The 15,907-nt window shown below is 47.3% G+C and overlaps 2 protein-coding genes across 2 annotated transcripts; both read left to right on the top strand.

Moving 5' to 3' along the window:
• Positions 1-4,472: 4,472 nt before the first annotated feature.
• Positions 4,473-8,420, top strand: LOC137304973 (tumor necrosis factor-like). The gene is made up of 4 exons (XM_067973748.1): positions 4,473-4,723; positions 5,217-5,298; positions 6,038-6,103; positions 6,954-8,420. Exons 1-4 carry the CDS (start codon positions 4,547-4,549, stop codon positions 7,364-7,366), a joined length of 738 nt encoding a protein of 245 aa, XP_067829849.1. The 5' UTR covers positions 4,473-4,546; the 3' UTR covers positions 7,367-8,420.
• Positions 8,421-12,277: 3,857 nt separating this feature from the next.
• LOC137304972 (tumor necrosis factor-like) lies at positions 12,278-15,655 on the top strand. Its single transcript, XM_067973747.1, has 4 exons — positions 12,278-12,454; positions 12,718-12,799; positions 13,535-13,600; positions 15,243-15,655. Exons 1-4 carry the CDS (start codon positions 12,278-12,280, stop codon positions 15,653-15,655), a joined length of 738 nt encoding a protein of 245 aa, XP_067829848.1.
• The last annotated feature ends 252 nt before the right edge of the window (positions 15,656-15,907 follow it).

Below are 15,907 nucleotides of genomic sequence, written 5' to 3'. Positions count from 1 at the left end.
AGCCCCTCAACACCTCAGCCCCTCAACACCTCATCATCAACACCTCATTGTCAACAGCTCAGCTCCTCAACACCTCAGCCCCTCAACACCTCAGCCCCTCAACACCTCAGCCCCTCAACACCTCAGCCCCTCAACACCTCATCATCAACACCTCATTGTCAACACCTCATCGTCAACAGCTCAGCTCCCCAACACCTCAGCCCCTCAACACTTCAGCCCCTCAACACCTCAGCCCCTCAACACCTCAGCCCCTCAACACCTCAGCCCCTCAACACCTCGTCGTCAACACCTCAGCCCCTCAACACCTCTGCCCCTCAACACCTCATTGTCAATGCCTTATCGTCAACACCTCATCATCAACGCCTTATCATCAATATCTCAGCCCCTCAACACCTCAGCCCCTCAACACCTCGTCGTCAACACCTCAGCCCCTCAACACCTCAGCCCCTCAACACCTCGTCGTCAACACCTCAGCCCCTCAACACCTCTGCCCCTCAACACCTCATTGTCAATGCCTTATCGTCAACACCTCATCATCAACGCCTTATCATCAATATCTCAGCCCCTCAACACCTCAGCCCCTCAACACCTCGTCGTCAACACCTCAGCCCCTCAACACCTCAGCCCCTCAACACCTCAGCCCCTCAACACCTCGTCGTCAACACCTCAGCCCCTCAACACCTCTGCCCCTCAACACCTCATTGTCAATGCCTTATCGTCAACACCTCATCATCAACGCCTTATCATCAATATCTCAGCCCCTCAACACCTCAGCCCCTCAACACCTCGTCGTCAACACCTCAGCCCCTCAACACCTCAGCCCCTCAACACCTCAGCCCCTCAACACCTCAGCCCCTCAACACCTCAGCCCCTCAACACCTCATCGTCAACACCTCAGCCCCTCAACACCTCTGCCCCTCAACACCTCATTGTCAATGCCTTATCGTCAACACCTCATCATCAACGCCTTATCATCAATATCTCAGCCCCTCAACACCTCAGCCCCTCAACACCTCGTCGTCAACACCTCAGCCCCTCAACACCTCAGCCCCTCAACACCTCAGCCCCTCAACACCTCGTCGTCAACACCTCAGCCCCTCAACACCTCTGCCCCTCAACACCTCATTGTCAATGCCTTATCGTCAACACCTCATCATCAACGCCTTATCATCAATATCTCAGCCCCTCAACACCTCAGCCCCTCAACACCTCGTCGTCAACACCTCAGCCCCTCAACACCTCAGCCCCTCAACACCTCAGCCCCTCAACACCTCAGCCCCTCAACACCTCAGCCCCTCAACACCTCATCGTCAACACCTCAGCCCCTCAACACCTCTGCCCCTCAACACCTCATTGTCAATGCCTTATCGTCAACACCTCATCATCAACGCCTTATCATCAATACCTAATTGTCAATATATCATCATCCTCACCTCATCCCCATCACCCCAACATCCCAACACTTCAGTCTTCTTGACACTTCATCCCTTTTCCGCCTCACCCCTTGACCCTCCCAATAGCCAACACCTGCTTCCCGCAACACGTCGAAATTCAAGCTTTATTGATGTTAGGCCTGAGAATATAAGGGTCAATCTTATGCGAGCGAGCTCCCAGCGCAGAGCGCCACCCGCCAGGAGTACTTATCGTGAAACCGTATGGGAGCAGTCCATGATTTTCTGTCCATTATAATTAAAGGGGCTGAGGTGTGGAGGGGCTGAGGTGTAGAGGATGAGGTGTGGAGGGGCTGAGGTGTAGAGGATGAGGTGTGGAGGGGCTGAGGTGTGGAGGGGCTGAGGTGTAGAGGATGAAGTATGGAGGATGAGGTGTGGAGGGGCTGAGGTATGGAGGATGAGGTGTGGAGGGGCTGAGGTGTAGAGGATGAGGTGTGGAGGGGCTGAGGTGTAGAGGATGAGGTGTGGAGGGGCTGAGGTATGGAGGATGAGGTGTGAAGGGGCTGAGGTGTTGAGGGGCTGAGGTGTGGAGGCTGAGGTGTGGAGGATGAGGTGTGGAGGAAGAGGTGTGGAGGGGCTGAGGTGTTGAGGGGCTGAGGTGTGGAGGCTGAGGTGTGGAGGGGCTGAGGTGTTGAGGGCCTGAGGTGTGGAGGCTGAGGTGTGGAGGATGAGGTGTGGAGGGGCTGAGGTGTTGAGGGCCTGAGGTGTGGAGGCTGAGGTGTGGAGGATGAGGTGTGGAGGATGAGGTGTGGAGGATGAGGTGTTGAGGGGCTGAGGTGTGGAGGCTGAGGTGTGGAGGATGAGGTGTGGAGGGGCTGAGGTGTTGAGGGCCTGAGGTGTTGAGGGCCTGAGGTGTGGAGGCTGAGGTGTGGAGGATGAGGTGTGGAGGATGAGGTGTTGAGGGCCTGAGGTGTTGAGGGCCTGAGGTGTGGAGGGCCTGAGGTGTGGAGGATGAGGTGTTGAGGGCCTGAGGTGTGGAGGGCCTGAGGTGTTGAGGGGCTGAGGTGTTGAGGGGCTGAGGTGTGGAGGATGAGGTGTGGAGGATGAGGTGTGGAGGGCCTGAGGTATTGAGGGCCTGAGGTGTGGAGGGCCTGAGGTGTGGAGGGCCTGAGGTGTTGAGGGACTGTGTTCATGCAATTTCCCAATATTGGCCCTCGGGTGAAGTTTCACATCTGAAGACAATTCACTTATAGTCAATACATCTTTATTTTGAAAGCCAGCTCCTTCCCCTCATATTCAGCTATCTATTTATACAACAGTCTTATTTCCTTCTTGCAGCTGGCCTTAACTGACGACTCAAACCACAATAGCAGTGGTTGATACTCCCTGGAGGACCTAAAGCAGAGGCCTAACAGTCACATGCTCCTTTAAAACCACGGGCATGAAAACCAAACCTTTCATTTATATGTGCAAGAATTAATTTGTCAGTATCAGTTCCCCCTGCAAGTTCAGGGAGTTCGTCCATTGAATAACTGTGCCAGATGGACAAGAAGGTTTCATAGAATCATGCAGCACAGAAGGAGGCCATTCGGCCCATCGTGCCTGTGCCGGCTCTTTGAAAGAGCAATCCAATTGGTCCCACTCCCCCCTGCTCTTTCCCCATAGTCCGGCAATACTTTTCCTTTTCAAGTATTTATCTAATCCCCTTTTGAAAGTTATTATTGAATCTGCTTCCACCGCCCTTTCAGGCAGCGCGTTCCAGATCAGAACAACTCGCTGCGTAAAAAAAATTCTCCTCATCTCCCCCTCTGGTTCTTTTGCCAATTATCTTAAATCTGTGCGCTCTGGTTACCGACCCTCCTGCCAGTGGAAACAGTTTTCTCTCTATCTACTCCATCAAACCCTCATGATTTTGAACACCTCTATCAAATCTCCCCTTAACCTTCTCTGCTGTAAGGAGAACAATCCCAGCTTCTCCAGTCTATCCAGTAACTAAAGACCCTCACCCCTGGAATCATAGGAACATAGGAGCATCAGGAATGGGAGGAGGCCATTCAGCCCCTCGAGCCTGCTCCGCCATTCAATTAGATCACGGCTGATCTGTACCTCATCTCCATTTACCCACCTCTGCTCCATATCCCTTGATACCCTCACCTTCAAAAATCTATCAATCTCAGTTGTGAAAGCTTCAATTGACCCCCAGCACCACAGCCTTTTGGGGGAGAGAGTTTCAGATTTCTACTATCCTTTGTGTGAAAAAGTGTTTTCTGATTCCCCTCCTGAATGGCCTGACTCTAATTTAAGACTATGCCCCATTGCTCTTGCTCCCCCCACCAGAGGAAATAGTTTCTCTGTATCTACCTTATCGAATCATTTTAACATTTCAATCACCTCGATCAGATCGCCCCTCGATCTTCTACACTCAAGGGAACACAAGCAAAGTTTACGCAACCTGGCCTCATAATTTAACCCTTTACACCCCGGTATGAATCTGTGCTGTCCCCTCTCCAAGGCCAATATTCCCTTCGTGAACCTGAGTCCTGGAAAATATTTATCCCTCAACCAACATCACCAAAACGGATTATCTGGTCATTATCTCATTGCTGTTTGTGGGATCTTGCTGTGCGCAAATTGGCTGCTGCGTTTCCTACATTACAACAGTAACTACACTTCAAAAAGTACTTGATTGGCTGTAAAGCGCTTTGGGACATCCTGAGGTCGTGAAAGGCGCTATATAATGTCAGGGTTTTCTCTCTCTCTTTCTATGTGTTTTTTTTTAAGTAACACCGTCATTAATACATTGTAAATAAATTTAGAAAATGAAGCAAGGCTTTGTGTCCACTTTTGGTTTTGTTAAAATTTTTGCCAGAACTTTGCGAAACTGACAGACTATTAATAAATTCAGTGAAAGTTAGGCAGATACAGGACTCACATCGTAATCGTACTCGATTTCAGAGCCCATTCATTTTCCAATCACTACAGTTTGACGCTGGGTATTTCCAATTCCATTGCATCACGCTTGCCCGTGATGTTGAGCCGATCTTTATATAGAGCTCGCGTGTAGCTGCAGGGAGACACAAACACTCAGAGAGCTTGAGAGCGAGAGCATCGGTGGACAAGACACGGCTGGAACTAACAGAGCTCCCACTGAGACCATGAGCAATGAGCAGAAGTTGCTGGACCTTGAGAATGGAGGAGTGCTGGTGGTCAGGAAGACAGAGGAGAAGAGCAACTGTTTCTGGCAGGCTCTCTGTGCGACGGCTGTTCTGGGCTTGCTGACTGTGTCTTCGTATCTGATACTCTGTCAACTTGGAGTTCTACCTTCCAACCAGGTGTGTAGCTCGCTTTAGCAAAGAGATCAAGCCCCGAGCTTGCTGCCTTTCCTCCGTCCCTTTCATTCCTCAGAGAGGTTGGTCTAAGTGTGCTTATTTCATTGCTTGCCTCCCCCGCTCATTCCTGTTTCAGCTGTGAAATAATAAACTGTGATCAGCCAGTTAATCTTGGTGTTGGCCCTTTCTTACTATCTGCGAGTACCTCGGTGTGCTCTACATTGGAAACATTCAGCCTCTTAATAATAAATCCTCCATATTATTTCAGCTTTCACCGAGCGAGTTAGTTCAGAGCAGTCCGTTCTCTGAGAAATTCTTTATCTGGTGTCAATCTAGATCTGAGAATCAGTCAGAGACTGAATGCACAGTTTCTCTGTGTGATGCAGATAAACTGCCTGTAGATCTGGGTTGAACCTTTGTACAGATGGTCATGTGTTTCATGGAGATTTGGGGTGAATTTCACATGTTAATCTCGTTCCTTGATTTATTTCTACAGAAAGTAACACTGAACTCTGGGAATGCCCAAATACAGGATCTGAGAACTCAGTCAGTTGTGATGACCAGCCCTGGTAACAGTGGTGAGTGCTCTCTCCATCAATCTCTCTCTCCATCAATCTCTTTATCAATCTCTCTCTCCATCAATCTCTCTCTCTATCAATCTCTTTATCAATCTCTCTCTCTATCAATCTCTCTCCGTCAATCTCTCTCTCTATCAATCTCTCTCTCTATCAATCTCTCTCTCCATCAATCTCTCTCTCTATCAATCTCTTTATCAATCTCTCTCTCCATCAATCTCTCTCTCCATCAATCTCTCTCTCCATCAATCTCTTTATCAATCTCTCTCTATCAATCTCTCTCTCTATCAATCTCTCTCTCCATCAATCTCTTTATCAATCTCTCTCTCTATCAATCTCTCTCTCTATCAATCTCTCTCTCCATCAATCTCTTTATCAATCTCTCTCTCCATCAATCTCTCTCTCCATCAATCTCTCTCTATCAATCTCTCTCTCTAACAATCTCTTTCTTTATCAATCTCTCTCTCTATCAATCTCTCTCTCTCCATCAATCTCTCTCTCTATCAATCTCTCTTTCAATCTCTCTCTCTCTTTATCTCTCTCTCTATCTTTCTCTCCCTCTCTCCCTCTCTCTCTCCATCAATCTCTCTCTTCATCAATCTCTCGCTATCAATCTCTCTGTCTCTATCTCTCTATCTTTATCTCCCTCTCTCGCTCTCTCTCTCTTTCTATCTCATTGTCAGTCAGTTTTCAGTACAGGTACATTATAATAGTGACTGAGAGTCCGGCTTTTCTGTTCTAGGTCAGTCTCATCACATGATGCAGGTGGGAAATGATCCGAGGAGGAAAATCGCAGCTCACCTGACAGGTACGAGACTATTTTTAATGTCATTAATAGACCCAGGTCCTGAAGATAGCCACTCTTACTGTAGCATGATTCTCCGGTGGTCATTCTTGATGTGTGAGCTGAGACTGAGAGTGGCAGTAGGCTATTCAACTGCAGTGGGCATCAGAATCAGTGGGGTGCAGGTGAGAGATCTCTATCTCATCCCGATCACTGTCCGAGAGACACCAAGCTGAGGTTTGGCTTGTCCATACGAGCAGACGGGGAAATATCAGGGGGAGATTCACCCTAGCCACCACCTGAGCTACAAGTGGCAAATGGTTTAGGAAGAACAGAAGGGAAGGGATAGTTTGGGAACTACCATTGTTAAAAGCCAAGGAATACTTGGATGTCTGCAGTAAGTCAGGTGTTGGTCTTTCACCTTTGGGGATTTGCTTCAAAGCCAACAGGACTGGCAAGAATGTATCTTTTCTCTAATGACTTTGGAGGCTTCAACTGCAGTACTGGGGGAGTGCTGCACTGTCAGAAGTGCCATCTTTCAGATGAGACGTTAAACCGAGGCCCTGTCTGCCCCTCTCAGGTGGACATAAAAGAAGAGCAGGGGAGTTCTCCCCGGTGTCCCGGCCAATATTCCTCCCTCATACAACATCACTAAAAAACAGATTACCTGGTCATTATTTCATTACTGTTTGTGGGATCTTGCTATGCGCAAATTGGCTGCTGCGTCTCCTACTTTACAACAGTGATTACACTTCAAAAGTACTTCATTGGCTGTAAAATACTTTGGGACGCACTGAGGTCGTGAAAGGTGTTATATAAAAGCAAGTCCTTCCTTATTCTATCCTTATGTTGTTCCCTCTCTTTCTCCTCTCAGCTTCACAAAGCATTGAAGGAAAGAATGTGATTTGGCAGAACGAGGCGGACTCCACCTTATCTGAGGGCGTGGAGTTCAAAGACAACAGACTCGTCATTAAGACCCCCGGTCTGTACTTTGTCTACACCCAGGTGGTCTTCTTCAGAATGGGCTGCCAGGGCCAGCCCATCTTTCTCAGCCACGAACTCTCCAAGTTATCGGCGAGCTACCCGGAGGAATCCTTGCTACTGAAAGCCACCAAGTCCACCTGTCACTACGGCAAACACGGAGAGCCCTGGTACAAGACCTCCTACCAGGGGGCCATATTTGAGTTCGAGGAGGGAGATCAGATCTTCTCCAGGGTCAACGAGGAGGTGGTGGGATACGTCGACACTGCCGAGGGAAAGAGCTTCTTTGGAATATTCGCTTTGTGAGGAGCCCAAGTTACTTCTAGCGAATGGTGAGCGACGATGACTGATCGAGATTTTCAAATTGAAAGACAGCAGAAACTGTTCGGGACACATGGTCCTATCTGGCACTAATTGGACAAAGAGACTCATCTCTCCACCATTTTATTTAAAGACTTGTAGAGACGGAAAATATCAAATGTATTCGGATCGGAAGGATTGGGCAGTGGGGTGGGTTATCACACTGCACTTTCACCTCTGTCACTCCAGATTCACACCCAGCACAGGGCGGATCTGAATGACCTACTCCTGTCCCTATAATGTTCCTGTTCTCTGAGACACCTTTAACACTGGGTGTGTGGGTATGTGTCTCAGGCTGCACTGCTGTGCGGGATTCTTTATGTTAAAGTAGATGAAGTGTGTTGTAAATGTGTAACGGGGCAGTTGTAGGATAACAGTGCTCTGAATACGCTGATTTTCTCATTTCAGGCCACTCTGTCATCAACTGGTCCCTTTATTTAATTTATATTTAATTTATATTTATTGTTATTTAATGTTATTTAAACTGGTACTCCTCATGGAGAGAGCAATTAGAAAATCCCAACAACTAACAAGTGAGCTATCAGGTCTGATATTCAGACTGGTTTGCCTGTGTGACCATTCTCTGGTCCTTGAAGAGTATGGGCTTTGCCTTGTCATCTCTTTGTGTTGATAATATATTCCTAATGCCCCCATGGACCTTCCTTGGTGGTGCTCATGGAAAGTCTCTGAGGTTTCTGATTGGTGAGAAAGGCCGGCCAGTCCCCAATAGACAAGTTGCTTTCCACCTCTACAATGCGATTGGTCGTCTTTTCGCAGAACGCTACTTCTCTAGAACGTGATTGGTCGACACTTTAACCAATTAAAAAGAGGAAAGACTATTTCCCAAACACTACGAAAACCAAAAAAATCATTTGAAGAATATGTTATTTATTTATTTCTGTTTTATCAGCTCTTTATTCGAGTGGAATATGTGCTGCTCTTTTATGTACCCAGGGATTTTCTATCTGGAATGTTCTAAGTATCAATATCAATTTTGGAATATTGGCAAAATAATATGTTTTATGTAAAAGTATGACCTCTGTTTTAAAGATGTCTTTAAACAGCGTAAATTCCGTCAAGTTTAGGATGTTTCAGACTGATTTAAGTTATTATTTAAATATATTTATGAATTGATGTATTTATATTATTTATTGATGGAGTGTATGGAGTGAACCCTGTGAGCAGCTCTCCTGCAGGGCAAACAGTCGGCCCCAGAAGGGAGGTTTCGCCAGGAATTTACTCATTATTAATATTAATAAAATATTTTAACAGCATGAAATGTTTCTTTCTGATTATTGCACCTTGGATTGCATTAACTGGTTTTCATGGGAAATGTTTCCAGATCTGGGATGGAATTTGCCGAGTTTACAGACTGAAATTCAGATAGAGGTTCAGAAGATCGGGAATCGGAAAGAAGGGATCAGTAGATTGGGAATTGGAGAGAGGGAATCAGTAGATTGGGAATTGGAGAGAGGGGATCAGTGGATTGGGAATCTGAGAGAGGGAATCAGTCGATTGGGAATTGGAGAGAGGGGTTCAGTGGATTGGGAATCTGAGAGAGGGGGTCGGTAGATTGGGAATCTGAGAGAGGGAATCAGTAGATTGGGAATTGGAGAGAGGGGATCAGTAGATTGGGAATTGGAGAGAGGGGATCAGTGGATTGGGAATCTGAGAGAGGGGATCAGTAGATTGGGAATTGGAGAGAGGGGTTCAGTGGATTGGGAATCCGAGAGAGGGGGTCGGTAGATTGGGAATCTGAGAGAGGGAATCAGTAGATTGGGAATTGGAGAGAGGGGATCAGTAGATTGGGAATTGGAGAGAGGGGATCGGTAGATTGGGAATTGGAGAGAGGGAATCAGTAGATTGGGAATCTGAGAGAGGGGATCAGTAGATTGGGAATCGGAGAGAGGGGATCAGTAGATTGGGAATCTGAGAGAGGGGATCAGTAGATCGGGAATCGGAGAGAAGGGATCAGTAGATTGGGAATTGGAGAGAGGGATCAGTAGATTCGGAATCGGAGAGAAGGGATCAGTAGATTGGGAATTGGAGAGAGGGGATCAGTAGATTCGGAATCTGAGAGAGGGGATCAGTAGATTGGGAATTGGAGCGAGGGGATCGGTAGATTGGGAATTGGAGAGAGGGGATCAGTAGATTGGGAATCTGAGAGAGGGAATCAGTAGATTGGGAATTGGAGAGAGGGGATCGGTAGATTGGGAATTGGAGAGAGCGGATCAGTCGATTGGGAATTGGAGAGAGGTGATCAGTAGATTGGGAATTGGAGAGAGGGGATCGGTAGATTGGGAAGCTGAGAGAGGGGATCGGTAGATTGGGAATCTGAGAGAGGGGATCAGTAGATTGGGAATTGGAGAGAGGGGATCCGTAGATTGGGAATCTGAGAGAGGGGATCAGTAGATTGGGAATTGGAGAGAGGGGATCGGTAGATTGGGAATCTGAGAGAGGGGGTCAGTAGATTGAGAATTGGAGAGAGGGGATCAGTAGATTGAGAATCTGACAGGTCAGAGGATGTCTCTTTTTTAGGTGTCAGGGCAAAGGATGTCTCTGTGTGAGGTCACAGACCCGGGTATGTCTCTCAATGGGGTCACAGGTCAGGGGATATCGCTCTAAGGGGTCACAGGTCAGGGTATGTCTCACTTCGGGGCCATAGGTCAGGGGTTGTCTCTGTGTTAGATGACAGGTCCTGTTATATCTCTAAGTTTGGTACAAACTCTGGGAAATTCATCCCCGTCTCCATCAGTCAATGATCTAGATCCAGGAGAAAAATACTTACCCATGACACATCACTAGGTAAATGTAACTAACCCACAATCCCCTGATTTCCCCCCTCCTTTAGGAAAATGTCATATTTTTAAAGGATTGTTGCATACCCACACTGACCACATCCTTTGATAACTATGTTTACCAGTGAGTAACAACCCTGCAAGAAAGGAGGTACTTCCGGGTATCTAACTGTTGCTTTGTCCACACCTTTTGTGCAAAAGCTCTCCAGTCCACATATCACTGCCTGCCTCATATAAATACTGTGGCTACAAGAGCAGGTCAGAGGCTGGGTATTCTGCGGCGAGTGACTCACCTCCTGACTCCCCAAAGCCTTTCCACCATCTACAAGGCACAAGTCAGGAGTGTGATGGAATACTCTTCACTTGCCTGGATGAGTGCAGCTCCAACAACACTCAAGAAGCTCGACACCATCCAGGACAAAGCAGCCCACTTGATTGACACCCCATCCACCACCCTGAACATTCGCTCCCTTCACCACCGGCGCACTGTGGCTGCAGTGTGTACCATCCACAGGATGCACCGCAGCAACTCGCCAAGGTTTCTTCGACAGCACCTCCCAAACCCGCGACCTCTACCACCTAGAAGGACAAGAGCAGCAGGCACATGGGAACATCACCTGCATGTTCCCCTCGAAGTCACACACCATCCCGACTTGGAAATATATCGCCGTTCCTTCATCGTCGCTGGGTCAAAATCCTGGAACTCCCTTCCTAACAGCACTGTGGGAGAACCTTCACCACACGGACTGCAGCGGTTCAAGAAGGCGGCTCACCAACACCTTCTCAAGGGCAATTAGGGATGGGCGATAAATGCCGGCCTCACCAGCGACGCCCACATCCCATGAACGAATAAAAAAAAATCTTCCCCAAAGTTACCACATCAAATCCTTTCCTAACTTTCAAAATTCCAAATCAGTGAACAAAACTTGAATGTTTGCAAATTTTAGCAGGCACCTCTATCTCCAGTACTGGAGTAGCCCCTCCCTCTATCTCAAACCTCCTCCAGCCCTACAATCCTCCGAGATCTCTGCACTCCTCCAATTCTGGCCTCTTGCGCATCCCTGATTTCCTTCGCCCCACCATTGGAGGCTGTGCCTTCAGCTGCCTGGGCCCTAAGCTCTGAAATTCCATCCGCCTCACTCTCCTCCTTTAAGACGCACCTTAAAACCTACTTCTTTGACCAAGCTTTTGGTCGCCTGTCCTAATATCTCCTTATGTGGCTCGGTGTCAAATTTTGTTTCAATAACACTCCTGTGAAGTGCCTTGGGACGTTTTACAACGTTAAAGGCGCTATATAAATGCAAGTTGCTGTTGTTGTTGACTCAGGGCTCAACATAAGGTGGGAATTTCATCATTGATGCCTTCACCTGTTGTCCAAAGCTGGTCCAGAGGCCACCGTTGAGAGCTTCTTGTAGCCTGACCCCAATTAGCCCTCTCCTGCAAGCGCTGCAGTCTGAGCTGTCTCCCTCCTCGCTCGGACAGAATTAATGCATCAATCCCCGAGTCTGCCACAGTTGCTGGTGTCACGGGCGAGAGTGATCATTGTACAAGTGGGCCGATATACCAGCGGCCATTTGACGAACCTGCTCAAAGTCTTCCAGCTAGCTTGGCGCACAATTAGGTCATTCAAACTCACTCATGCATCGACCTGTCACCTGTTTTCTGCCGTTGTTGCACACTGCCTCCAGCACCCCCCACCCACTCCCACCCACATATGAACTGTGAGCAGAGAGTTTACAAAGTGTCAGTGTTTCGTTAATCACAGAGCCTGTAATGCTTGTGTCGTCAAAAAGCGACAAGGTGGCAGATTTTTTGGGGACCTTGTAAATTCATTGTGGGATCTGAGGGCGAGTTTTCACTTCCTGTGTGTGCTGGGGGAACCTGACACTTTCCAAATGCTAGACTGGTGTTTCCTATTCCGACTGTCTGACGCCTACTCATGGGTTCTTCCAGAGTGACCTGGTATGTACAGAGAGAGACCCACTCATAGCTGAGAGCGAGACAATCGGTAACCAAGACACGACTGGTACTAGCGGAGCTCCGACTGACACCTGAGACCATGAGCAATGAGCAGAAGTTGCTGGACCTTGAGAATGGAGGAGTGCTGGTAGTCAGGAAGACAGAGGAGAAGAGCAACTGTTTCTGGCAGGCTCTCTGTGCAACGGCTGTTCTGGGCTTGCTGATTGTGTCTTCGTATCTGATACTCTGTCAACTTGGAGTTCTACCTTCCAACCAGGTGTGTGGCTTGCTTTAGAGCTTGATATTTTTCAGCTTTCACCGAGCGAGTTAGTTCATAGCAGTCCGTTCTCTGAGAAATTCTTTATCTGGTTTCAATCTAGATCTGAGAATCAGTCAGAGTCTGAATGCACAGTTTCTCTGTATGATACAGATAAGTTGCCTGTCGATCTGGGTTGAACCTTTGTACAGATGGTCATGTGTTTCATGGAGATTTGGGGTGAATTTCACATGTTAATCTCGTTCCTTGATTTATTTCTACAGAAAGTAACACTGAACTCTGGGAATGCCCAAATACAGGATCTGAGAACTCATTCACCTGCGACAACCATCCCTGTTACCAGTGGTGAGTGCTCTCTCCATCTATCTCTCTCTCCATCAATCTCTCTCTCCATCAATCTCTATCAATCTATCAATCTCCCTCTCTATCAATCTCTCTCTCTCCATCAATCTCTCTCTCTATCAATCTCTATCAATTTCTCTCTCTATCAATCTCTCTCTCTATCAATCTCTCTATCAATCTCTCTCATTATCTCTCTCTCTATCAATCTCTCTCTTTATCTCTCTCTCTATCAATCTCCCTCTTTATCTCTCTCTCTATCAATCTCTCTCTTTCTCTCTCTCTCTATCATTCTCTCTCTTTATCTCTTTCTTTAGCTCTCTCTTTCTATCAATCTCTCTCTCGCTCTCTCTCTATCAGTCAATCTCTTTATCTCTCTATCAATCTCTCTCTCTCACTCTCTTTCTATCAGTCTCTCTCTTTATCTCTCTATGAATCTCTCTTTATCAATCTCTATCTCTCCCTCTTTCTCTGTCTCGCTCGATCTTTCTTTCACTCTTTCTCTCTCCATCTCTTTCTATCAATCTTTCCATCTCTCTGTCTCTCCCTTTCTTTATCTTTCTCGATCTCTCTACCGCTCTCTCTTTCTTTCTCTCTCTCTCTTTCTTTCTCTCTGTCTATCTCTCTATCCATCTCTCCAATTTTCTGTCTCTTTCTGTCTCACTATCTCTCTCTCTCTCTTTCTCATTCTCAGTTAGTTTTCTGAACATGGGTATCTCAATAGTGACTTTTCTGTTCCAGGTCTGCCTCATTTCATGAATCAGGTGGAAAATGACCCGAGGAGGAAAATCGCAGCTCACCTGACAGGTACGAGACTACTCTTGATATAATGGGCTTTTCAAGAATTATCAATGGAGGATTCAGTTTGCTGGCTAATATGTGCACATTTCAACTGACAATATTTGAATTTAAGCCCTCATCAGATGAAAGGAAAATAAGGAAGATTTTTCTCATAGCTAACATTAGCTTGTCACATAGTGTACAGTAACCCTAACTGTAGGTTGAGTTCCCTATCTCAGTCTTGTCACCTTGGGGCAGATGCCATGTTGAGGCCAATCTCCTCTGCATAGGGAGGGAGGGCCATATCAGAGGGAGCACCATCCCTGAACAAGTCAGCTCCGAGTTGTGGAGGTCGGAGAGCATTAACTTATGAAGGGTTTCGATGGGGTGAAATAGGAAAGAGTATTTCCTCTCCTTGGCAAGTCGGAAACGAGGGATCATCCGTTTAAAGTGAACACCGAGGGAGCGGGGAGAGAGGTTCAAAGAACGTCAGTACTCAGAGGGCCATTGGAATCCTTTACTGCATACAATGGAGACCATTGCATCTCTTAATCGAAAAATGGATTTGATGCAGAAGCTATGGGGTGAGAGTGGGGAAGTGAGACTAGCTTTGGTTTGCTCCAGCAAAGAGCCGACACAGAAATGATGAGCCAAATGGTCTCCGCCTGTGCTGTGAACCTCTATGGTTCTGTGCTTTTGGTTCCTGTAATTTCTGCGTCCAGGTGAACCCAATGGGCCCTTAAGCAGGAACTGGAAAATCTACCCGTCAGTCTCCAAACTGTTTTCCCATCTGCACTATTACATTGGCCACAGATGACACATGGATCAGGTTTTACTGAAAGGAAGGCTAGCATTGGGAAAATACTATTGAATAGTCTGGGTGTATGGGGTAGTGTTCGGTGTGTTGGACACTGATCAGCCAGGTCTGCTGGGGTGAAAGTAACCTTTCTCCTTTCAGTGCAGTGCTGAGGGAGTGCTGCACTGTCGGAGGTGCCGTCTTTCGGTTGAGACATTAAACTGAGGCCTCACCTGCCCTCTCGGGTGGACGTGAAAGATCCCACGGCCACCATTTCGAAGAAGAGCTGAGGAGTTCTCCCCAGGTGTCCTGGGTCATTATTTATCCCTTAACCAACATCACTAAAAACCAGATTATCTGGTCATTTATCTCACTGCTGTTTTGTGGGATCTTGCTGTGTGCAAATTGGCTGCCGTGTCTCCCACATTACACCAGTGACTACGCTTCAAAAGCACTTTGTTGGTTGTGAAGATCTTTGGGACGTCCTGAGGTCAGGAAAGGCGCTATATAAATGCAATTCCCTTCTTTCTTTCCTCCGTTGCCTTTAAGGAACCTATGTGAAATGTGGTTTGGGGTCGTCTTAAACCAATTGCTAGCGGCACAAAACTGCTCATCGCTGAGCACAATCTGGCAGTCTCGTTCTGAGAAGACACAAAATAGCTTGTGTTGGAAACGGGAAATTCTTGCCTTTGTGCAATAAGGACTGGAAAAAAATGTCAAAATCGCCACAAAAGAGAACCTGATATAAAATAGGCGAAAAGTGGCAGGACATCCTTTGAGATAATGTTGTGGCAGGAAGAACATTTGTAAATCCTGTAACGTACTCCATTCTGACTTTGCTCTCTCTCTCTCTCTCTCTCTTTCTCCCCTCAGCATCAAAGAGCTTGAAAGGAAAGAATGTGATTTGGCAGAACGAGGCGGACTCCACCTTATCTGAGGGCGTGGAGTTCAAAGACAACAGACTCGTCATTAAGACCCCCGGTCTGTACTTTGTCTACACCCAGGTGGTCTTCTTCAGAATGGGCTGCCAGGGCCAGTCCATCTTTCTCAGCCACGAACTCTCCAAGTTATCGGCGAGCTACCCGGAGGAATCCTTGCTACTGAAAGCCACCAAGTCCACCTGTCACTACGGCAAACACGGAGAGCCCTGGTACAAGACCTCCTACCAGGGGGCCATATTTGAGTTCGAGGAGGGAGATCGGATCTTCTCCAGGGTCAGCGAGGAGGCGGTGGGATACGTCGACACTGCCGAGGGAAAGAGCTTCTTTGGAATATTCGCTTTGTGAGGAGCCCAAGTTACTTCTAGCGAATGGTGAACGACGATGACTGATTGAGATTTTCAAATTGAAAGACAGCAGAAACTGTTCAGGACACATGGTCCTATCTGGCACTAATTGGACAAAGATTATTTGTCGCCATCTTAGCCCTGTCTAGTTATTCAAAGGCTGTCAAGCCCAGAAATTTCTGTTTGTGATACTTGTGCATGAAAGTGCGTGATATTCCTCTGTGCACTACCTTAAAGCACTGTCGGAGGTGCC

This window comes from Heptranchias perlo, chromosome 39, assembly GCF_035084215.1.
Source record: "Heptranchias perlo isolate sHepPer1 chromosome 39, sHepPer1.hap1, whole genome shotgun sequence".
Lineage (NCBI taxonomy): Eukaryota > Metazoa > Chordata > Chondrichthyes > Hexanchiformes > Hexanchidae > Heptranchias > Heptranchias perlo.
Note: the sequence above shows the minus strand (reverse complement) of the source record. Positions and strands in the feature narration are given on the sequence as shown.